Source organism: Hemiscyllium ocellatum, chromosome 24 (genome assembly GCF_020745735.1).
Source record: "Hemiscyllium ocellatum isolate sHemOce1 chromosome 24, sHemOce1.pat.X.cur, whole genome shotgun sequence".
Lineage (NCBI taxonomy): Eukaryota > Metazoa > Chordata > Chondrichthyes > Orectolobiformes > Hemiscylliidae > Hemiscyllium > Hemiscyllium ocellatum.
In genome coordinates, this window is record NC_083424.1 from 6,999,268 (window position 1) to 7,025,459 (window position 26,192).

The 26,192-nt window shown below is 38.9% G+C and overlaps 1 protein-coding gene across 9 annotated transcripts in view; it reads left to right on the top strand.

Moving 5' to 3' along the window:
• The window catches only part of fbrsl1 (fibrosin-like 1), a 1,050,756-nt gene that overhangs the window by 899,139 nt on the left and 125,425 nt on the right, over positions 1–26,192 (top strand). For all 9 annotated transcript variants that reach the window (XM_060843388.1, XM_060843391.1, XM_060843389.1 and 6 more), the window contains one exon: positions 1,365–1,413. In XM_060843388.1, the coding sequence (XP_060699371.1) occupies positions 1,365–1,413 (49 nt within the window). The remainder of the gene's footprint in view (positions 1–1,364; positions 1,414–26,192) is intronic.

Below are 26,192 nucleotides of genomic sequence, written 5' to 3' on the forward strand. Positions count from 1 at the left end.
ATTATTTGAACTTATAACAAACATTTTCTTTTCAAGTTCATCTATATGAGCTGAATGGATGAAAAGAAATTTGATTGATTTGTGGTATATGGAATATGCATCCACACTTTATTTTGTTAAGGAGCTATTTTCACCAACTTTGCTCGAAGTTTGCAAATTGTGATTGTTTTTAATTATGTGTTTGAATATTGTTCTTTAAACTCAAATTTCTCTTAGGAAGTCTGCTATTTTATGTAAACTGGATGCTCAAATTATCAATTGTATAGATTTGTGTGTATAAAAATAACAAGTCAGGTCCAAAGTCTTAAATTGTCATTTTGCAAGTTATGGTGTTACACCCCACATTAAAATACATTGTACACATTTAGGAGCCTCATGTACATTATCACCAAATTAGGGAGCAGCAGATTTGAGTCCCAAGCCATTTTAACATGGCTGTTAATCCTTTATTCTTCTGCCCCTCATTGGTATTAAGCAAATTGTGTAGCTGCTTACATTAGCTGGGTTACTTGAGAATCCTGTAACCACAGATGGTTTTCATTGAAAATCAATTTTGAGTACAAAAGGTTTACTGAGCCTGACAAGTCAGGTTTATGACTGGTGGGAAGTCTTGGCATGTGAAACTTGAAGGAAGTTCAATCCCCTTGCGCCAAGGGGAGACCAGATCAAAGTGATGGGCTAATTGACAAAATAGTACTGTCTAAGTAAGCCAGGTCTGAGGGGATCAAAGAGGTTTAATAGAACTTTGCCAACTGCTGCATCAATTTCATCCATGCCTTTTTGACAAGATTTGTAAAAATAGTTGATATACTCCTTACTTCAACTTCAGATATTCAGTTGTGCTAGAAAATTGTTGATTGAGAATGTCAGAAAAATCTGAAAAATGATTATAAATTGCATGTCCTGCAGTGCAAATGTCATGGCTCTGATGGCAGTTTTTGCTTGTGTTTCAAGGCATGTGGGTTGCTTTCTACTCAACAGCCTCTCAATACAATTTGAAAACATATTTGTTAAAGAGCTAGAGCTTGTTTATAGCCATATTTTCTCTCTTTACATGCCACATTTTGTTTATTCACATGGAACTATTGTGTAAGAGTATTTTTGTTTCAAGAACCCTTGAAATGCTGCCTCTTGGTTGTGGCCACAACTGTTACCTCACTAAAAATAGGATTGGCAGACTTCATTTTCCATTTACACCCAGGCAAATGGATAATCTATTGACTTTATGCTCTTTTAAAAAGTGTGTACTGCTAATAATTTTGTCTGCTTTGATGGCAAAACACTTCCCTCTACTGGTGATTTTCAAGTAATACATAGAACAGTAATCTAAATGTTAACTCATGTCTTCTCCACTTTTCCAACAGGCATCAGATGTCGGCTCAGAGAAACTCTTCTCACCTGCAGCAAGTAAAGGTATGTTTCTTTTCTCATTCAGGGCAGGATTTACATTCTTGAAAACATTCTAAGTCAACAATGTTTTTATCATTCAGTGAACTGGGATCACAGGTAGCATCTTCCAAATTGGTTTACTTCACATCTACTTTTGGATTCAAATCACTGCATTTAATTGAACGTACACTAAAAATTAATGGTGAGAATTTGCAAACTACCTGAAGTGTACTTTCAAAGCTGTTCCATAGAACTTTAGTGCTAGTCCAGCAAATTTTCCTCAAATTCTATAGAACTCAGGGTTTAAAAGGACATTTAGTTCTTAAGGTTGGACTTTCACTTCCAGATTTTAACTCATTATATAAATCTGGCTCAACTTGATATTCAGTATTGGTCAATATGAGCGTTATGATAATGTTATTGAAAACAAGCTCACAGGGGTTTTACTACTTTCAAAACTCCCTCCTCTTTCTGTCTTCTCCCTCAAACTTAATGTGCCATTTCTTTTAAATGTATGTATTCAGTTAAGGATGTGCAAGCACAAAGTTGAGCCTTAATGGTCAAAGCTCCAAACCAAATGCACGTTCTTGACAATTACCATTATAAATTTTCATGTTTGTATATTTTTAGTCTGTCTTAAGGTTGCTTACCAAATTTATATAAAATAGAAATACAGTACTTGAAAGTGTTGAAATATCAACTTGAAATGCTCAGATATTCAGAAATTTTGATTGAAAAGTTAGTACACTTAGTAAGTCAGAGGTTTAACATTCGCAGTGCTTAGGAGGTACCAATTGTTGCTTGGTTTTGAAAAAAACATATTAGCAATGTGCGCATGCTCCTTGTGTTAGTTCTATTTGACTTTTTTTAAGGTGGTAACTTCAAAGAAAGATTTTGATTAAAATGGATTAGACACCTCCAGTTGTAAGACTTGAATTGTATAGGTGGGAACAATTGTAAACATGCATGGTTTATATTTGGAATTAAGAATACCATTGGTATTAGTCTCTAAGTTTTGAAGGACAGGAATTTCCTCCCTGAACTGTCTTCTCTCTCGCTCTCTCAAGCCCTCTCGCTCTCGCTCTTTCTAGCGCTCTCTCTCTCTCTCGAGCCCCCTCTCTCTTGCTGTCGTTCTCTAACATGCTCATGCCCTCTGCCTACTCAACACTCCACCCTCAGATGGTTCCTGAAACCTATCTCTTTTACCAAAGTATAGGTGAATTGCCTTGATGCCATCTTGTGTGACTTCCTGAAAGTTTTGTTTAATTATTTGATGTTCTTATGATGCACATTGAGATTTTTACTATATGACTGCAAATTCATTTATTTGGTGTTTGTAGTTTCAGGTATTTCAAGAACCTTTTACAGGGTTCATATATGTTGAATTTCTTTGATTTATAATGCCTTTTAAGCACAACATGAACATTTATTGTACACTATTGCTGTTAAAACTTAAACTAAGATAAGCTTTTGCTTTGAGCTTTGTGTCCTTTGCATAAAACTTTGTGCTACAAATATTATTTTTCAAAATTAGGGTTACAAAATTCCTGTGGGTATCCCCACCACCACCTCTGTATATTTTTAATAACATTTCTGAACAGGTTCATTATCTACTTTTGGAGTAGGTAGCATTTGAACCCAAGACTTCTGGCCCAGAACTAGGGACATGACCACTGCGCCATAGGAACCCCTTCTGTTTTTTGTCATCTTTTTGTCTAGGAGTGCTCTTACACACGGCTGGGTATTCGTTTTTTTCCTTTAATTTCATTTAATAACTACATGAATTCCCCATGTTTTCCAATTGACTAATTTCTGTGAAAGCCTATTAATGGCAATGCAAACGATTAGAGGAGAATGGGAGGGGCTAGATCAACTTGGAGTTGAAAAGGGAGATAAAGCATTCCACCACTGTTGTGCTCACCTTTCTAAAAGCATGTTGTGAAGAAAAAGATTCCCCAGTTACATGAAAGGTATTAATAAGAAACTATTTTATGGAAAATTCATTTATTGATCATTTCTGAAGTGATGAGTGAGACAGTTTGGTTGATAAATGGTGTCAATTAAGGTGTAAGATTTTTGGGAAAAATCTATTTCACGACACTCTAGTTAGTGACATTGTTCTGATATTTTATGTTCAACTCTCAACTACTTCTGAGCATGCAAATTAGGAGCAAAATTAAGCCAATTTACCCCTCGAGGTCTGCAATTTGTTAAGCTTCTGACTGATCTGATTATAGCCTTAACTCCACTTTATTTCCTACACCCTTTATTTTGACTCTGGTAGTCCATCTCAAAGACCCTGTTTACATCTTCTTGGGAAGAAAATTACAGACTCTTTGAAGATAAATTTCTCCACACCTTATTTTTAATATCTCCTAACTGCTCCAGGAGGGCATCTACCCTGTCAAGATCTCTCAGGATATTTTCTATTTCCAGATGGTTGCCTCTCATTCTTCCAAGTTCCAATGAGTATAGGCCCAACCTATTCAACCTCCATAAGATACCCCTTCATCCTAGGAACCAACGGTGCGAACCTTCTCTGATCTGCTACAAATGTTTTTGTCCTTTTGTGAAATAAAAAGATCAAAACCCTCTATACAACTCCATGTGTCTCACCAATATGATGGGACATATACAACTATATAACTGTCATAAAACATTTTACATCCCTTCCCTTTGGAACAAATTCCATTCCATTTGCTTTCTAATCACTTGTTGTACTTGTATGCTACCTTTTTCTGTTTGCTGACCCTAAACCAAACAACTTTACTTTTTGCAAGAACATATGAATAAGGAACAAGAGTAGGCCACTCAATCCCTCAAATCTGCTCTGCCATTCAATAAGATCATGGTTAAGCTGGTTTTAACCTCAACTTTGCATTCCTGTGTATCCCCAATAATATTTCATCCCCTTGGTCATCAAAATCTATCCATCTCTCCCTTAAAATATTTAAAGATTCTGCATTCTCTGCTTTTTGAGGAGGAGAATTCCAAAGATTATCAATCTTCTGAGAGAAAAACTATTCCCTTATTTCTATCTTAAATGGGCACCTCCTTATTTTTAAATTCTGACTCTTAGTCTTTGCTTCCTCTTGTTGGGGAATCTTTCTTTCAACATCCAACCAGACAAGTTCCCTCAGGATCTTGTATGTCTTGATCAAATCACCTCTGATTCTTCGAAATTCCAAAAAAATACAGGCCTAGTCTGTCTAGATTTTCCTTGTAAGGCAGTCTGCTCATTCCTGGGTATTGGTCTCTTAAACCTTCTCTGAACTGCTTCTAAAGCATTAACATCCTTCCAAAGGTATGGTGTCCTGTACTATATCCCATAGTCCAGGTGCAATCTCACCACCAACCTGTGTAACTAAAGCATAACCTTCCTCCTCTTGCATTCATATCCCCTTGCAATAAACACAGAATTCTGTTCGTTGTCCTGATTACATGTTGAACCTGCATATTAATTCTGTGATTCATGCACCAGGACATCTTGCATCTCAGACCTCTGCAACCTTTCACCATTTAGATAAAATGCTGTTTTTTTTTATTCTTTCCACCAAAATGGACAATTTCACACTTTCTCACATTATACTTAATTTACCAGCTTTTTGTCCACGCACTTAACCTATCCATATCCCATTGTCGGCTCTTTATGTCCTCTTCATAGCTCACTTTCTTACCTATCTTTTGAGTTGTACCCTTGGTCCCTTCATCCATTTAATTTATATAGATTGTAGAGTTGAAGTCTCAGCACTTACCCATGTGGCATATTACTTGATATTCTTCAGTCTTAAAAAAAGACCCATTCCTTCCTACGCTGTGCCTCGTGTTAGCCAGCCAATCTTCCAGATACAATTACATGTTACCTCCTACACCATGAGGTTCTATTTAAATAAACTTTATGGCATCTTATCGAATACCTTCTGGAAATCTAAGTACAATATATTCACTGGTCCCTAGTCTCCCTCTATTCACATCACAGGTTATTTCTACCAAGAACTCCATTAACTTAGTGAAACATGATTTCCCTTGATAAAATCATGTTAGGTCTGCCTGATTACCTTGAACTTAACCAAATTATATAGGGAACTATTCAAGTTAGAGACGGTGAGTTCAATAAGTGTGTTGAGGGAATAAAGATTGGAGGTTTTGCTATCTGTTAAGATGAAGGAAGGTTGGATGAGGCTCCTCTGGAGCATAAACGCTGACATGGAGATGTTGGCCAAAGACCCTTTCTATGCTGCAAAACTCCTGTGTTAACCAAGCAAAGCCCGAAAGTGCTTTTTGATCAGATTACAAGGAATTGAGTGTGACAAAGGGTGCCATGGCTGCTGCTGTTTTTCTTTTGACTTTGTTTGGTAACAAATTTGGCTTTGCTATGTTTCACATGGCACTTCCATCAAATATCGCAGCTAGTAGTACTTTGCAGAGCAGAGGAGAATTCATGGTACAGTGCATTAGCTGTTAGCTACTGCCTTATCTCAGATTAGTTCTTTGCAGAACAACCCATTCTGAAAATGTGAATTTGGAGTTGAAATAAACTGAAATGTATACATTTATTTACTTTTTTATCATCAGAGAAACACCTCGAAAAGGTTCAAGTAAAATGGAATCACCATTATACCTGTATAGTCTAGTGCTTTCATGCTTTTTTTTCCCCATTGTGACCCTATAATCAAGGCTTGACAATTGTCATGACCCCTCAGTGAGAACTGAGAGAATATAGTAGTGGGGCCATGAAAGCAAGGCTATAGTAGAGTGAGTGCACTGCTTTCAAACATGATGGCCATTGTTGAATTCGATCTTGGGACCCCAAAATTTCATTTGTGACCCTTACCTGGGTCCTGACCTTTACTTTGGGGAGCCCTGATGTAGAAACACACAGAAGATGTCAGAGATGACCTAAAATGAAGTCCACAACAAATTTGTGCATGACATGTGGAAAGCAGTTTGCATTGGAGTATTTCTCTCATTTGTGCACGTTTCTCGTTTTGTAACTTTGTTTATTTTAGAATTCAAGATTTTTTAAAAAAAATTCATTCTTCAATGACTGGCCAAAATATGGTTTATGTCAATCATGATGGTGCTTCATTTAAAATGAATACACTGTGGCTTTTTTTTCCTAAACTTGGTTATCCATTGTGCCTCAAAACCTTTCTGCATAAAAATCAGAAGACTAAAGCTTTTGTGTGGTCACTGCAGTTTCATTGAAAGATTGGTTTTAGTTCTGCAATAATTATTTAACTAAGCAAACCAAAATTTCTGTTACTTAGCTCATATCTTTACTTCACCAAATTTTTAATCCTATTATTTGCCATCCTCTTTGCAATCTGCAGTATTGTACCAAGTTAAAAACCTCACAACACCAGATTTTTAACTTTGTACACCCCAGTCCAACACCAGCATCTCCAAATCATGCAGTATTGTAATGTTTGAAGAAGTAGTCTGCTGCCGAGTGATTGTCATAGTTCCAACAAAAAGCTCAGTTGTGCATTTTAGAATGATGCTGATTTTTACAAAGAAATCTACCTGCTACAAAATATAGTACGTAATTGCTGTTCCTTTTAGGCATTTTATCAGACTGATCTATCAAATTTACATGGATATCATATAGTAATTTAGTCATCAGATTTGAAACTGCGCTTTTGCAAGCTGTCTGTGTTTTAATTCTGGTAATGGTGTTAAGCCTTTAAGGATTCTGCTCTGAGCAAAAGGAACATGTTATTGTCAGACAATTTATGATGAAAATGAATAGCTTCTATATCATTAACAACTAGCACATAAATGAGGCGTCGCCCTTCCTGGCTTTCCCACATGAAAGTGTGAGGTTTCAAGCATTTGACTGATGAATAAAAGCTAGGAAGTTGGTCTGTGTTTATTGGATAAAGAAAACCTTTTTTAAATCAGCTGTAATCTTGGTTGGGGAAGTGCAATCCAGATTTTCTTAGTCCTATGCTGCAGTCTCTATTCAAGTCGGTGTACAATAATCTACTGTTTTAAAGAGCCTGATTTTTGTTTTGAAAACCAGTCGTAAAACATTGTGCTGGTATAATTATTTTGAAAGGATCTTCAAGGTCTTTTGGTCTTGGTTGGGTTGACTCTTCCTGTTATGTTAGCACAATGTGCTGGCTTGCTATGGAAGTCATATTGGCAAGAACATAGACCATCGGAGAGTATTTTCTTTCTGTCCTGTAAGCAAGCTCTGTTTTCCTCCTTCAGGACACTTCTAAACACTTTTCAAATCATGAAACTTGTGGCCTGACGGAGAAGTGGTCAGGCTTTGCCATAATCATGAGTTTTGCATAAGAATTTAAAGAGAAAGTTAAAAGAAAGGGTTGTTGGCTGATGATATGTCCTTTAATGGCAATATTTCAGTTTATAATAGTAGACAATTTTTTTTACAATTTGACGATTTAGATGACGATTATAAGTTTAACTATATGTTGCTTTTCACAGTCTACAAAAATCAAATGCTTTGGACATAAAGAAGCAGCGCTAGTATTTAAAAATGTTAATGCAATTTGATGCAGTTAAGGGTTAAACTTGCATGCCTTTCCTAGTTTGAGATGTGCAAGTTGTTTTTTATGAATAGTACCTTATTGATATGACTAATTTTGACCCTCAGTATTAGGTGTATTTTCAGCAAGTGTATTGAATTGAATGTTTACTGTATCAATTTGAGTAGACTGGGAAGCTTAGAGGATTATCATGCTTAAACACAGCTGGCATTTTAAGCCATTCTTAATTGTTTCCATTAAATCTATCAATCTAACATGTTCTCATAGCCAGGATGGATCAGCAGGTTTGACCCTTTGGATTTCTTCATGTTGATGGTATATTTCCTTATGTGTCACGATATTTAAAATTGCTTGAAATGCAAGTCACTTTTAAGACGTGTATGGTGATGCTATTTCCGAGAGTCACTACAGCAAAGATGTAGTTTTAGCAAAAAAGATTTTGTCTTTCCAACTCACAAGAATCCAGTTTGAGGGAAGAGAAGAAATTCAAGGCTTCAGTCTATACTTTGCCACTTGCCTACAGTCAATTGTCCAAATGATTACATAATGTTAATACTAAACTAAATATGTAGTTTTTTTAGTCCAAAGTCAAATGATATTGTTATGTTAAATATAGAGATTTCTTTTGACTGTTTAATAGAAAACAAATAAACTAAGCAATTATACACAAGCTAAATGTATTTTAGAAATAGAACAAAGAACAGTACAGCACAGGAACAGGCCTTTTGGCCCATCAAACATTGCACCAACACATGAAATGTTCTGCCTCTACATCATTCCATGTCGCTCTAACCTGGCTATTCATGTATCTGTCAAGATGCCTTGAAAATATTGCTCTCATGTCTGCCTCCACCACCACCCCTGGCAACACGTTGCAGCCATTTACCACCCTCTGTAAAAATCTGCATTACTTTAAACTTGCCCCTCTTTTACCTTCACCCTATGTCCCCTGACATTTCTAACTTAGAATGAATAGTTAGGAGCTTTTTTCCTATCTATGCCTGCCAATTTTGTAAATATCTGTCAAGTTACCCCTCAACCTCCAATGTTCGAGTGAAAACAAACCAAGTTTGTCCAGTCTCTCCTCACAGCTAATACCTCCAAACCAGGCGGCAACATGGTGGAACAAACAAAATTACAGCGCAGGAACAGGCCCTTTGGCCCGCCAAGCCTGCGCTGATACAGATCCTCTATCTAAACCTACAGCCTGTTTTCTAAGGATCTGTACCTCTCTGCTCCCTGCCCATTCATTTATCTGTCTAGATATATCTTAAATGGCACTTCCAGTGACAATGCATTCCGGGCACCCACCACCCTCTGCATGCAGAACTTTCCATATATATCTCCATTAAACTTTCCCTCCCTCACTTTGAGCTCGTGATCCCTAGTAATTGAGTCCCCCGCTCTCGGGAAAAAGCTTCTTGCTATCCACCTTGTCTATACCTTTCATGCTTTTGTAGACCTTAGTCAGGTTCCCCCCTCAACCTCTATCTTTCTAATGAAAATAATTCTAATTTACTCAACCTCTCTAAATAGCTAGTGCCTTCCATTCCAGGCAATATCCTGGTGAGCCTTCTCTGCACCGTCTCCAAAGCAGCCACATCCTTTTGGTAATGCGGCGACCAGAACTGTATGCAGTATTCCAAATGTGGCTGAACCAAAGTCTTATACAACTGTAACACAACCTGCCAACTCTTGTACTCAATACCCTTCTTGACCACTCTATGGCCTGCAATGCCACCTCCAGGAAACAATGGACCTGAACACCCAGATCTCTCTGTACATTAATTTTCCCCAGGACTTTTCCATTTACTATATAGTTCACTCTTGAATTGGATCTTCCAAAATGCATTACCTTGCATTTTTCTGGATTGAACTTCATGTGCTATTTCTCTGCCCAACTCTCCAATCTATCTATATTCTGCTGTAGACTATTTGTGTACCTTCTCCAAAGCTTCCACATTGTTCTGGTTGTGTAGTAACCAGAACTGTACTCGGTATTCCAAAACTGGCCGAACTAAAGTTTTATGCAGCTGCAACATGACTTGCCAACCTTTTATGCTTTTTCCCCTCAAGTGAAGACGAACATGCCATATGCCGCTTTGACCACTTTATCCACTTGTGTTGTCACTTTCACGGAATAGTAGAACTGTACACCTAGATCCCTCTGTATGTTAATGCTGTTAAGGGTTCTGCCATTTACTTATACTTCTTTCCTGCATTTGATTTTCCAAAATACACTACCTCTGGATTAAACTCCAACTGCCATTTCTCTGCCTAATATCCATCGCATCCTTTGACAATCCTCCTCACCATCTACAGCTCCTCCAATCTTTGAATCGGTCACAAATTTATTAGTCAGGCCACCTGCACTGTCCTCCAAATTATTTACATAGATTACAAATGACAGGGGTCCCAGTTCTATTGGCCACATCTCCAGTCAGAAAAGCACCCTTCAGCCACTACTTTGTCTTCTATGACTAAGCCAATTCTGCACCCGCCTTACCAGCTCACTGGATCCCATGTGACTTCACTTTTTGTATCATCCTGCCATAAGGAACCTTGACAAAGGCCATGCTAAAATTCACATAGAAAACGTCTACCACCCTGCTCTCATCAACCACGTTTGTCACTTCCTCAAAAAACTCAAGTTTGTGAGACATGACCTTCCCTGCACAAAGCGATGATGCCTATCGCTAATCAGTTCATATTTTTCCAAATGTGAGTAAATCCTAACCCAAAAAATCATCTTCAGTATTTTGCCTGCCACTGAGATAAGGCTCACCAGCCTGTAATTTCAACGATTATTCCTGTTGCTCTGTTGTTGGCCAGTCTTCAGTCCTCAAGGCCCCAGCAATTTCCTCCGCTGTCTCCCTCAACATTCTACAATAGGTTCCATCCTGGCAACTTGTTTATCCTAATGCTTTACAAAACACCCAGTACCACCAAGTTTTTCCATTATTGACATGCCCTACAATATCAACATACCTTTCCCAAGACTCACCATCCGTCACGTCTTTCACCTTTGTGAATACTGATGCAAAGGACCTAACCTATTTATTCTAGCTCCACGTCTAAATTCACTTCTTTGACCTGAAGTGGACCTACCCTTTCCCTAGCTGCCGCCTTGCTCCTGATAAATATATAAACACCTTGGGAATTTCCTTAATTCTCTCTGGCAAAGACATTTCATGGACCCTTTTCGCTCGTGTCTGATTCCATATAGTTTTGTATCCTTTGAGGGCTCTGCCTGTCTTCAGCTTCCGAAACCTCACTTATGCCTCCTTTTTCTTTTTGACTAAGCTGTCAATTTCTCTTGTCATCCAAGGTTCCTGAATCTTGCCATCATTATCCTTCATTTTCACAGGAATGGTGGTGCTGAACTCTAATTAATAGGCTTTTAAAAGATTCCCATATGCTAGATGTGGATTTACCCTCAAACTGCTGCCACCAATCTACATTCCCTAGTTCCTGCCTAATATTCAAGTAGCTATGGAAGTCATGTTGGCCCAATTTGGTGCTTCACCCTAGGACTGCTCTTGTCTGTATGCATAAATAAATAGAAATGTACAGAATTATGGTCATTGTTCCTGCAATGCTTCACCACAGAAACTTTGATCACCTGGCTAGACTTATTCCCCAGTGTCAGGTCTAGTATGACCCCTTCCCTAGCTGAACTACTTGCAAATCTTTCAAAAGCCCATCCTGAATACAGCTAACAAACTTCCCTCCCACCCCATCTAAGCCCCTGGTACTAAGTGAATCCCAGTCAATATAGGGGAAGTTAAATTCACTCCTCCACAACAACCCTGTTGTTCTATATTTTTCCGTAATATGTTCATATACCTGTTCCTCTGTCACCCACTGGATGTCGGGAGGCCCATCAAAGTAATTGCAGCTGCCTTATTCCTGAGCTGTGTACCCATTTGGTGTCACTGGATGAACCCTCCAAGGTGTCCTCCCTAAGTAGAGCTATGATATTTGCACTCATTAGTAACACAGCACCCCCATCTCTATCTCACCTCATAGAGTCATAGAGATGTACAGCATGGAAACAGACCCTTCGGTCCATGCCGACCAGATATCCCAACCCAATCTAGTCCCACCTGCCAGCACCCGGCCTATATCCCTCCAAACCCTTCCTATTCATATACCCATCTACATGCCTCTTAAAGTTGCAATTGTACCAGCCTCCACCACATCCTCTTCTAAATCCCAAAAAGTTAAGCTTTTAATCGTGTGATCCTCTCAACGAAGTCTCCATAATGGCTACAACATCATAGTTGTATGTACTAATCCAAGCTCTTAGTTAGAACAAAGAATAAAGAAAATTTACAGCTCAAGAACAGGCCCTTCGGCCCTCCAAACCTGAGCCGATCCAAATGTACTGAATAAACCTGTCGGTCAATTCCTAAGCATCTGTATCCCTCTGCTCCCCACCTACTCATGAATCTGTCCAGACGCATCTTAAATGAATCTACTGTGCCTGCCTCTGCCACCTCTGCTGGCAACGCGTTCCAAACGCCCACTACCCTCTGTGTGAAGTACTTGCTGCGTGTATCCCCCTTAAACTTGCCACCTCTCACCTTGAAAACATGACCTCTCGTTATTGAATCCTTCACCCTGGGGGAAAAAGCTTGTCTCTATCAACCCTTCATGATTTTGTAAACCTCAATCAGGTCCCCCCCATCTCCTTTTTTCTAGCAAAAATAAACCTGACCTACTCAACCTCTCTTCATTGCTAGACTTTCCATACCAGGCAACATCCTCGTAAATCTTCTCTGCACCCTCTCCAAAGCGTCCACCTCCTTTTGGTAATATGGCGACTAGAACTGTACACAGTATTCCAAATGCGACCGAACCAATGTCTTGTCCAATATTAGCATGACTTGCCAGCTCTTATACTCAATACCCCGCCAATGAAGGCAAGCATACTATATGCTATCTTGACCACACTATCCACCTGTGCAGCAACCTTCAGGGTACAATGGACCTGCACTCTCAGATCTCTGTACCCATCAATTTTTCCCAAGGCTCTTCCAATTGCCTTATCTGTCATATACCTCGTGTAAAACAAATACGCCTTACATCACCAGTCCTCTGAAAATGCTCTGCATTTAATGTAATACTCAGCACCCATTCATCAATGCTAATTGGGTTGAAATATTCAGAAAGAAAATGGATATGGATGAAGAAAAGTGGGAGGAACTGAAGACTTGTAAGTTTTGTGCAGAAATTTGGTAGCTGAAATTGAGTGAATAATGGATGGTGGGTCAGATATGTAGATTAGCGTCCGGATCGCTCATTCTCACATGCACTGTAATTGTGGTGAGAGTTCACCACTTTTTGTATTTATCCATCTGTAATAATTGCTTTAAAATATTTCCAAGCATGGTTGGAATGATCAACAGAAACTGAGTGCTGTAGAAGGAAATGGATTGTTCAATTAACTGAACATTCAGCTTCTTTCACTAGCCCGTTGGCAATGCATATACTTTGTTGATATGTTCATTCAGGTATTTTGTGTGGGTGCCCAGGGAATTAGACATGTTGAACCTTGATAACCAGAGAAGCAAATGAAATTGGATCAACTGTTTGAAAGTGTTGCAGAAGCTGGAAAGTTCATACAATATTGTTTTAATTGAAGCAAACTGAATGCTTTGATTAGCAATGAAATTTAGAGGATACTGTTAGTTTTATCAATATCAAGTGACGGTCCATGATTCCACATAAACAGCATGCTTTTGTAGGTGTAAGAATACAAGATACAAAGATCAGACATCTCTTCAAGCCTATTTAAAGCAACCATGCCAATCCACTTACTCAACTTCATTTTCCAACCTTGTCTGTATAACTCTAGTATTCAAAGCCCTTTTACATTCAATATGTTCAACAGAACATCCACAACACTCTGGCACAGAAAATTCCAAAGATGAACAACCTTTTTTAAATGAAAAGGTTTGTCCCTATTTCACTCTTAAATAGTTAACTCCTGGTTTCGCCTCCAGCATAGTCAGAGTTATACAGCACAGAAACCGATCCTTTGATCCAACTCTGTGCCAACCAGATATCCTAAACTGATCTAGTCCCATTAGTCAGCACTTGACCCATGCTCCTCTAAACCCTTCCTATTCAAATACCCATCCAGATGCCTTGTAAATTGTAATTGTACGAGCTGCCACCACTTCCTCTGACAGATCATTCTATACCACACTCTGCATGAAGAATGGCCCCTCCAGTTTTGAATCCTCTCCCAGTCACCTTACTTCAGCATCTACCCTGTCGAGCCTTTTAACTGTTTTATAGTCCAAATCTACTTACTCGCTCCTTATAGGACAAGAGTCACCAGCACCTCACCGGAAATTAGGGTTGGGCAGCAAATACTGGCCTAGCCAATGATTCCTACATCCATGAACAAAATAAAAAAGTTTCCTTTTATCCTGGAATGATCACTCTTTTTATTGAACTCCATCCATTCTTCCTTAGATAAGGAGACCAAAATTTTGTACTGTTTCTGCTGTGATTTCACCAAAGTCCTGTACAATTGCAGTAAAACTTATTCACTCTGGACATTTGATATTAAAAGCATTGGAATACAGTTTGACATTTGCTTCCTTGTTTCTTGTACTGGCAAGTTCACTTTTTGCAATTCATGTTCAAAGATGTTCATCCCGCTTACCAGCATTTCTCAGTTTCGCCATGTAAGAAAAATGCTAAATATGATTGAAAATTGCCATTTTCACCAGTTCATCAAGGTACAAATGTACCATGTGATGTGGTACGCATCAACCATGAATTCCCAATTTCACCTTCTGATTTGTGCAGAGTTGGGTGATCCCAGCACTACTTGAATATTAATCCTCACAGAAGAGTGCACACACGAATTTAGGATGAAAAAAAGATCTTTTATGTCCCTCATAGGTGGATAGCCTTTTGAAAATTTTTCTTTTGAGTTCACACTTTAATGGCTACTTAAGAAGAACTATTCCACACCTACAATCAATGGCTTCAGGACAAGGAGAGGGAAAAGCTGCAAGATATAAACTGATTAAAGGATTAAGCTTGTTGGAACCTAGCTTGCTGAATTGTAACCTCAAACAGCCAGAAACTTTGTCTATTATTGGTAACTTCTGTGAATTTAAAATGTATAAAGTTTTGAATGTGAATTTGAAGCATTTGATTAGACATCTAATGTAAAATAACCACTGCAACACAATGTTGAAGCTTGATCTCAGCCTGAAAAGTGGTTCATCATATGGTGTCATAACAAGTGATTGAAATTAATACATAATCACAGTGTCAGAAGTAATTTATTTAACATTTTGCTTATAACCTAAGGTTGCTGGGACTATAATTTTAATGGAAGATATTGGCTAAATGTTTAAGATGGTTTATATTTTATAAGTAATATAGAATTGTTATTTTCATGACCAAACAAATAACAACTGCTTACCTTTTATCAAGTGCCTTTAATATAATAAAACATCCTAAGTTTATTTGTACGAGTGTGATGGAGAAATACTTGACACTGCACAAAGGATATATTGCATGCATTAGAAATTAGGCCTGTGATCAAAAGCAAATCAAAGAGCTAAATTTTAAGAATCATCTTTCAGAAAAAAATTTATTTACTCATGGGATGAAGACACCACTGGCTAGGCCAGCACTTATTGCCCATCCCATAATTGCCCACATGACCGTTAAGAGTCAACCATATTGCTGTGGGTCTGGAGTCACATGTAGACCAGACCAGACAAGGATGTCAGTTTCCTTCCCTAAAGGACATTAGTGAACAAGATGGGTTTTTCTGACAATATGCAAAGGATTCATGGTCATCATTAGTCTCCTAATTCCAGATTTACTTACAATTCAAATTCCACCTTTTGCAATGTCAGGATTCGAACACAGGTCCCGAGAATATTACCTGTGTCTCTGGATTAATAGTCTAGTGATAATACCACTAGGCCATCACCTCCCCTATACAGAGGAACCTTGATTATCTGAAGGACACAGGCGGGGAATATTTTGTTCGGTTAATAGAGTGCTGGACAACATTCGATTACTTACAGTGTGAAAACAAGTCCACACCGACCCGCCCATACCCCCACATTTACCCCTTATCTAACACTACGGGCAATTTAGCATGGCCAATTCACCTGACCACATCTTTGTGACTGTAGGAGGAAACCGGAACACCCAGAGGAAACCCACGCAGACACGGGGAGAACATGCAAACTCCACACAGTCGCCTGAGGTGGGAATTGAACCCGGGTCTCTGACGCTGTAAGGCAGCAGTGCTAACCACTGTGCCACCATGCCGCCCACATTGTTTACCCAAGCATCGAGACCTTGCAATCTTGCTGGATAATCGAATTCCAGATAATCAAGGTTCCTTTGTAATCGGTAGTCTTACCACAGCGTAATGTTATATATCAAGTGCACTGCATGAACTACAACTGGCTAGCTTATCATAATAAGGAAAGTCAGTGCATTAGTGTCTCCTACCAGTATATATGCTCTGAATCACCAAGATCCCCTGTACCTTGATGACAGTTTGGCATCCTACAGCTCTAGGTGAAATGTGGGGATTTAAAAGAGCCTCTGTCCCCCACTGATGCAATATTCAGACCCACTATCATGTGCACACACTTTGGTGTTCTTTGTACCTTGTGGTGTGGCTCAGTTAAAGGCATTGGATTCAAGTCCTATAAGTGAATAATTGGTTTAAATATAAATATAAGATTTAAATATAAAACTGTTGGTCCTTTTATCTTCAGCATAATGTCTTCTAGTGATGTGTTTTAGATATTCAGAATGAAATTTCTCAGCAGTCAACTTTATTTGTGTAAGCACTTTGAGCCAATGTTGTCATTCCAGTGACTGAGTGGATTCCAGACCCTTCCTCCATGCTGTATGACTGTCTGGATTTACTTTATGTGGTTGAGTGAGAGATACAGATGCTGGGAAAGTCTAAGTCACCAAAGCTATGCAGCCTAAAAAAAACAAATGAAGTGAACATTTCACCTGTCCTTTCCAGAGTCAGTTTGTGCAGCCAGTGGCCTCACTGGGGTCTGGGGCTGCGTTCTCATCACTTTTCACAGATGAAAGGATGCCAATCAATCATGAAAAGAAGAAAGAGACATGGAATAATGTATGGAATAATCTTGCATCTAAATTAGAGAACTTGTGCACTGTTTTTTGCCAAGTTTCTTGTCAGAATTTGCTTTGGTTAAGACTCCTTTCTGGTAATATGTTGAAAAATTATCCAGATGCTTAATGATGGACAGTACAGCTATTGTATATTATAAATTATTCTCTGAGCTTCCCGATCATCTGCTAAATGTTTTGCAATATTGCAGTAGTTGTTCCATTCAATAGCATTAAGAAATAATTTGTATGATTATATTTGGACAATTCATGGTTCTGAGGCTGCACATTCCATGTTAAGCAGAGCAACATTGTGTTTTTAAGTTTTCATACCAAGATGCCAAAAATATTTCTTTCTTACTCTTATAAGATTTAAATATAAAACTGTTGGTCCTTTTATCTTCAGCATAATGTCTTCTAGTGATGTGTTTTAGATGTTCAAAATGAAATTTCTCTGCAGTCAACCTTATTTGTGTAAGCACTTTGAGCAAATGTTGTCATTCACCATGGAGATGGAGCAGACACTGATGGTATCTATCCTGTCAAACTCACTCACGGATTTAGGATATGACAGATTGACCAGGGTCTAAGGGCTTTCAAACCATTCCATCTGCATTCATCCAGGATAATTCATGAGCAGCACGGTGGCCCAGTAGTTAGCATTGCTGCCTCACAGCACAAGGGACCCAGGTTCAATTCGCACCTTGGGTCACTGTGTGGAGTTTTCTGTGGGTGCTCCGGTTTCATCCCACAAACCAAAAATGTGCAGGTTAGGTGAATTGGCCATGCTAAATTGCCTGTAGTGTTCAGGAAAGTGTATCATTCAGGGGTGAATGTAGCAAAAAAAAGTGTAGCTGGGAAAGAGCCAGTCAGGCAGCATCCAAGGACCAGGAGAGTCCGACAAGGTTTGGGAATGGATCTGGGTGGTTTGCTCTTTGGAGGGTTGGTATGGGGCCAAATGGCATGTTTCCAAAATGTAGGGATTCTATGATAATCATTAATTTGGGTCTGTTGTAATTAGTCTCATTCATTCACCATCAGAAGGTTGTAATAGTGGACAAATGATGAGTTATGCATTCATTCCTGAAGTAGGTTATGTTACAGGTCAACAAGATAAAATACTCGTGGAGTAATGTTGAGCTGAACAAAGTTGAACTTTAATTTCTGTGTTGGCAAAGGTTTCCTAAAGTAATATTTCATTTGTTATATTGAAGAAAAATACCATAAAACATTCATTCTAGTGAAGGAATGATTCAGGACAGATTTGTATTTTGCTTCAATTATACCAGGGATGTGTTATGTTTTGACCCCAGTCTGTGGCCAATTGCACACTACTCTTACTTTCAGATTACAGAAAGGCAAGTCACTCTCCATTGCTGACCGATGGCCCTTACTGGAACTGGAGTGTGTGTGTGCGTGCCTGTGTCTGTGTCAAACAAAGCCTTTTGATCCCTCTTGCGATGAACTAGCCTGCCAATATTCATTGTCAAGGTTCACATGTGAATAATGGCCACTTGGACAAGGTGCCAGAGGTTGCTTATGCATGTGGAATGAAACCTCAACAAGGAATTGATGCCCCATACAGAACTAATTAGAGGAGAATTGGTACCAATTTATATTTGTTGTTGAAAGAAATGAGTTAGCTATTTCCTTTGCAGAATTTTATCATTCCCCTGTTGAAATTGTTATGCTTCTGCATAGTGATTGACAGCTCAGTGTATGGAAGTTTGTGAGCCAATGTTCTGTCATTGCAATTTGATTTTCATATGGGATGTGTCTGTATGCTTTAGTATTGTTGGAATTCTACTTTTGTGTCATTTATTGCAAATATCTATACTTTATACATACAGCACTTGGATGCACTTGTCTGGTCCTGCAATATTAATGCTGAGCACACTTCCCAAATAAAAGAGGTGGCACAACTGGGAACAGAGTATACTGTGTGAAACCAGAATTGTAATTGAAAAACTGTTATGGTTCAGGGCATGAGCATTTATTACCCCTCAAAGTGGATGCTGCATACTTTGAAATTCACACCTAGTTTCCAATACTGTATTAGGTTTGGCAGAAATATAAAACTTTATTTCATTATTTTGTTTTCTAACTTATTTACAACAGAAATCCATTTTATCGCATAATCTTGGTTAAGAAAAGAAAATGCTGCAGATGCTAGAAATCTGAAATAATAACAAAATGCTGGAAGTGTTTAGCAAATCAGAGATCATCTAGAGAGAGAAACAAAATTGGTAATTTGGGGATGATCTGACTCTGGATGAATTAGATGTGCAACAGGTTTGAAGAATGAACAGAGGCAGAGAAACAGCATGGTGAAGCATCTGTGATATGATGGGAGAGATTTTTGACAAAATAAGGTAGGACAGAATTAATCAGGAGGTAATGGGGCATGTAAAAAGGCAGTACTTCAATTCTAGGCAACATTACTCTTTGTGTAGATTCGAATAGTCAGATTGGCAAAGATGGCAACAAGGAAGCAGCCATTACGTATATTTGGGACTGTATTGTTGTGGAACAATGTTATATTGACTTGGGATCAAGCTGTTTCATATCTGGTGAAGTGTAATAAGGGCAGGTTTGACAAATTATGTCAGAGTAAAAGTTTCCTTAGGAAAAGTGATGTGGTCAAATTTGTTATTCAGGGAGAAAATTGGGTAAGAATCTACAGATAAATCTCTGTCAAAGAGAAGAATTTTAGGAAGGGGACAAGCCAACCACAATTAACCAGGGAAGTTAAAGATGGCATGAAATTGAAAAAAATGTACAATGTGGCAATGATTAGTGGTAAACCAGAGGATTGGGAAAGTTTTATTTACAAGCCAACAAAACGCAAAAGAGAAGATAAACTTTGAGGGTAAACTTGCAAGTAATATCAAGACTTAACAGCAGGTTTCATTTAAAAAAAAGGAAAAAAAAGCCCTTTTGAGAAAAAGGGTGAGGGAATAGTAATGGGGACCAGGAAATGGGAGAGGAGTTGAATAAATGCTTTTCATCAGTCTTCGCATAACAAGAACTAAGAGCATTTCAAATATACTAAATAATAGAAGGGCAATAAGAGGAGAGGAGATGTATGCAATAACTATCATGTGAGAAGTGCTGTGGAAACTAATGAGGCTAAAGACCAATATATCCCCTGGACCTGATGGGATGCATTCTAGGATAATAGTAGCTTCTGAGATAATGGCTGCACTGGTAGTAATCTTTCAGGAATTGTCAGATTCTGCAAGGGTTTCGGAGGATTGTAAAACTGCCAACCATTTTTTTTTAAAGGGAAGAGGCAGAAAACATGGATAACTAAAGGCCAGTTAGCTTAACGTCTGTTATTGGAAAGTGTTAGACTATTATAAATGGTTTAATAGCAAAGTATTTAGAAATTTATAATTTGATCAAGCAGAGTCAACATGGCTTCAGGGGAAATCACGCCTGACAAATTTATTAGAATTTTTTGAGGTGATTAGGGTAACGGAGTCATTTTCAGAATGACGACCTGTGACTAGTGGAGTGCGAAAGGAATCAGTGCTGGGACCACAATTATTTACAATTCATATTAATGACTTAGATAAGGAGAGTGAATATAGCCAAGTTAGTGGATGACACAAAAGTAGGGGAGAAGGCAAGTGGTCAGGATAACGCAAAAGAGTGACAGATGGATATGGACAGGTTAACAAAATGAGTGGGGTAAGAACTTGACAGTTGAAATATAAGGGAAGATGTGAGGTTATATGCTCTGGCAGGAAGAATAAAAGAGCTAAGAATTTGTGAGACATGATTTCCCACGCACAAAGCCATGTTGACTATCCTGAATCAGTCCTTGCCTTTCCAAATACATGTACATCTGTCCCTCAGGATTCCCTCCAACAACTTGCCCACCACTGAGGTCAGGTTCACCGGTCTATAATTCCCTGGCTTGTCTTTTAAACAGTGGTTGCCAACCTCCAGTCTTCCGGCACCTCACCTGTGACTATCAATGATACAAATATCTCAGCAAGAGGCCCAGCAATCACTTCTCTAACTTCCCACAGAGTTCTCGGGTACACCTGATCAGGTCTTGGGGACTTATCCACTTTTAACCATTTCAAGATATCCAACACTTTCTCCTCTGTAATCTGGACATTTTGGAAGATGTCACCATCTATTTCCCTACAGTCTATATCTTCCATATCCTTTTCCACAGTAAATACTGATGCAAAGTATTCATTTAGTATCTTCCCCCATTTTCTGTGGCTCCACAAAAAGGCCGCCTTGCTGATCTTTGAAGGGCACTATTCTCTCCCTAGTTACCCTTCTGTCCTTTAATATATTTGTAAAAACCCTTTCGGATTCTCCTTAATTCTATTTGCCAATGCTATCTCATTTCCCCGTTTTGCCCTCCTGATTTCCCTCTTAAATATACTCCTACTTTCTTTATACTCTTCTTCACTCGATCTATCCTGTCTATACCTGCCATATGATTGAAGAGCAGTGTACAACAATCTGGTGTTGTAAAAATGTTTTCCCTCCAAGAATAAATCGCAGCATTGAAATGAAGTAGTGTGTAGCTGTTCGATTTTAGGTTTAAAAATCTCAACCATAGATGGTGAACTGTGATATGTAAACTTAATCAAACCTCTCAGTAAAACTTTAAATCAGTACTTTGATCTTGCATTACAATATGTAATTTATACAAAACAGCATTCTGGATTTATTCTTGTCATATGATTTCATTGTGAAACTGACTTGTTTGGAGAATGTTACACTGGGTTACAAAAGCTGCAAATAAAAAATTACATTGGAACAAAAGGTCATTTAAATAGTTGACTGAGTTGTTGCCAATGTGCTTGGTAGAGAATGCAAATACAAGTTCACTTGCCACTTTTGGACAATGTGCAAACTCTATAGGGAGAACCAGAAAATTTAAAGCAACAATTTCCATATAAGGGACTGAAAATCAGAATGTGCAGTTATTGTCAAATTTAACTATTCTAATTCTTGCAGTTGAATAATTTCTTGCTATTCTTGAACAAGAACTATATGCCATATTCAGGAAAGATCTAAAGAAAATAATTCTGAAATAGTGGAGAAAATTTACAAAAGTTTGCTTCTGCACTATCATGCTGTAATATAATGAGATGCATTCCAAGAAAGATTCAAATGTTCATACCTCATCATTTCTATTATGCAGTGATCTCATGAGAGTGAAGAATAATTGCATAAGTTTCAGCTTTTGAGCAAACTTTTTGTTTCACAAGTTGTGGGTGTTGCTAGGTAATTTTTTTTTGTCAATCCCTAATTACCCTTGAGAAGGGGTGGTGAGTCACTGCCTTTAAATGCCTATAGTCTGTGTGGTGTAAGGACACCCATTGTGCTGTTAAGGAAGGATTTCCAGGATTTAAACTCTGCAAAAGTGAAGGAATGACAATATAGTTCCAAGGCAAAAACAAGGACTGCAGATGCTGGAAACAAGAGTTCTAGATTAGAGTAGTGCTGGAAAAACACAGCAGGTCAGGCAGCATCCGAGGAGCCGGAAAATTGACGTTTTGGGCAAAAGGGCTTTTGCCCGAAACGTCGATTTTTTTTTTCTGCCCATTGGAAGCTGCCTGACCTGAGCTTTTCCAGCACCACTCTAAACTAAAGATATAGTTCCAAGTCAAGACCTTTTGCAGAGGAGCTTGCAATTGGTGCTGTTGTGTGTAATTATTGCACTTGACCTTCTAAGTGATTGAGTTCACAGATTTGGAAGGTGCTCTAAAAGGAATCTTGGTCTATTTCTGCAGTGCGTCAGGGAATGAATGTTGAAAGTGGTGGATGTGGCACAAATCAAGCATGCTGCTTTATTTGGATGGTGTTGAACCTCTTGAATGTTATGATGTGGAGGAGCTGGTGTTGGACTGGGGTGGAAAAAATATAAAAATCACACAACACCAGGTTATAATCCAGCAGGTTTATTTGGAAGTTTGTGTTTCCAAATAAACCTGTTGGACTCGAACCTGGTGTTGTGTGATCTTTAATTTCTTGAATGTTATTGGAGCTGTATTCAGCCAAGCAAGTGGAAGTAATCCATCACGCTTGACTTGTGACTGATGGACAGGCTTTGGGAGTCAGGAGTTATTTTACTTGCCACAAAATTCCCAGTCTCTGACCTGTGCTTATACCCACAATAATAATATGGATGGTTCAGTTCAATTTCTCATTAATGTCAATGCCTGGGGAATGTTGATGGGGTTTAATTTTTTTCAGTATCTATGAATCCAGTTTGCGTTGCATCTTTTTCGGAATGGCAGCCAGTGATAAGCGGTGTCCTGCAGGGTTCAGTGTTGGGGCCGCCGCTGTTCACATTATATATTAATGATCTGGATGAAGGGACTGGGGGCATTCTAGCGAAGTTTGCCGATGATACAAAGTTAGGTGACAGGCAGATAGTACTGAGGAAGTGGGGAGGCTGCAGAAGGATCTAGACAGTTTGGGAGAGTGGTCCAGGAAATGGCTGATGGAATTCAACGTGAGCAAATGCGAGGTCTTGCACTTTGGAAAACGGAATAAAAGCGTACACTACTTTCTAAACAGTGAGAAAATTTGTGAAGCCAAAGTACGAAGGGATCTGGGAGTGCTAGTCGAGGATTCTCTAAAAGTAAACATACAGGTTGAGTCCGTGATTAAGAAAGCGAATGCAATGTTGTCACTTATCTCAAGAGGGTTGGAATATAAAAACACCGTTGTGCTACTGAGACTTCATAAAGCTCTGGTTAGGCCCCATTTGGAGTACTGTGTCCAGTTTTGGTCCCCACACCTCAGGAAGGACATACTGGCACTGGAACGTGTCCAGCGAAGATTCACACGGATGATCCCTGGAATGGTTGGTCCAACATACGAGGAACGGCTGAGGATCCTGGGATTGTATTCATTGGAGTTTAGAAGATTAAGGGGAGACTTCATACATGATAATACATGGCTTGGAAAGAGTGGACGCTAGGAAATTGCTTCCGTTAAGTGAGGAGACTAGGACCCATGGACACAGCCTTAGAATTAGAGGGGGTAAATTCAGAACAGAAATGCGGAGACATTTCTTCAGCCAGAGAGTGGTGGGCCTATGGAATTCATTGCCGCAGAGTGCAGTGGAGGCTGGGATACTAAATGTCTTCAAGGTAGAGATTGGTAGATTCTTGATGTCATGAGGAATTAAGGGCTACGGGGAGAATGCAGGTAAGTGGAGTTGAAATGCCCATCAGCCATGATTGAATGGCAGAGTGGACTTGATGGGCCGAATGGCCTTACTTCCACTCCTGTGTCTTAAGGTCTTATGATGCGCTTTATTGTTCTTTGCGTTAGGAGTTTCCAAACTTTTATCTGCTGTACACTCCAGTTTCAAAATGGCTGGCTTACCTTTTCTTTAATATTTTTGGAAAAGAATTTGAAATAAGTCCTGTGTTGAATATTCTCTAATTTTGTAAAATACTTATGTTATATGTAAAATATTGATAACTTTAAAATACAACTGCTTTGATCTGTATATTTGTACCTATTGTTAAAAATGTGCTCTTTGTTTAATCTCAATCATTCATCTTGCATGGAATATTTCATTGTGTCCTTGGAAGGAAATGTAAAGCACAGGCTTTGAACCTTGGAGCTTACTTTAATTATGGGACTCAGAATTTGTCAAAAGTATATGTCAGGTTTAGGATTCCCTTAAATGTTACACTTTACAATCTATCTCTCCCTTCTGTCCCAAGTCCATTGTGACAGCACATCACCAAAATAATCACCGTAAGACATAGAAGTAGAAGTAAGGCCATTCAGCCCATCAAGTCCACTCCGCCAATCAATCATGGCTGATGGGCATTTCAACTCCACTTACCTGCACTCTCCCTGTAGCCCTTAATTCCTTGCAAGATCAAGAATTTATTAATCTCTGCCTTGAATGCATGTAACATCCCGGCCTCCACTGCGCTCCATGGCAATGAATTCCACAGGCCCACCACACTCTGGCTGAAGAAATGTCCCCTCACTTCCGTTCTAAATTGACCCCCTCTAATTTTAAGGCTGTGCCCACGGGTCCTAGTCTTCCCACCTTACAGAAATAAGTTCCCAGCGTCCACCCTTTCTAAGCCATGCATTATCTTGTAAGTTTCTATTAGATCTCACTTCAACCTTCTAAACTCTAATGAATACAACCTCAAGATCCTCAGTCGTTCATCATATGTTAGGCCTACAATTCCAGGGATCTCTGCTGGACATGCTCCAGTTCCAGTATCTCTCTCCTGAGGTGTGGGGCCCAAAATTGGACATGGTATTCTAACTAGAGCTTTATGAAGTCTCAGTAGCACATCGCTGCTTTTATATTCTAACCCTCTTGAGATAAATGACAACATTACATTTGCTTTCTTAATCACAGACTCAACCTGCAAATCAACCTTTAGAGAATCCTAGACTAGCACTCCCAGATCTCTTTGTACTTAGGCTTTATGAATTTTCTCACCATTTAGAAAGTAGTCTATGCCTGTATTCGTTTTTCCCGATTGCAAGACCTCACATTTGCTCAGGTTGTATTTCATTATCCATTTCCTAGTCCACTCTCCTAAACTGTCTGAATCTTTCTGCGGCCTCCCCACCTCCTCAGAATTACCTGCCTGCCCGGCTAACTTCTTATCATCGGCGAACTTCGCCAGAATGCTCCCAGTCCCTTCATCCAGATCAATAATATATAAAGTGAACAGCTGCAACCTAACACTGAACCCTGCGGGACACCACTTGTCACTAGCTGCCATTCCGAAAAATAAATTTTTTTCCCAACTCTCTGCCTTCTGTCACATTAAGGAACCCTAAATTGAATCTGACCATTTTAACCATATACAATTTGGTACACTTGAACAGACTTTTGTATTCAGAAAAAATGAGTGTTAAGTTATTTATTACATTTCTGAAATTGAATACTGATATTCTTTTAAAATGCAGTCCCATGACTGCACTAATCATATTGAGGTCAAGAAAATATGAGAACTAAAAGCTCGTTTAAAAAGAAAATTGTTTTTGGTCTGGATTCATGCAGCATTCAGTACCAAAGCACATTGAGTATCCATTTGTAGTAGCCCCTAGATGATGGTGACAATTTTCCCTGAATGACTACTGTTTACCAGTGCTGCCTCTAATGTG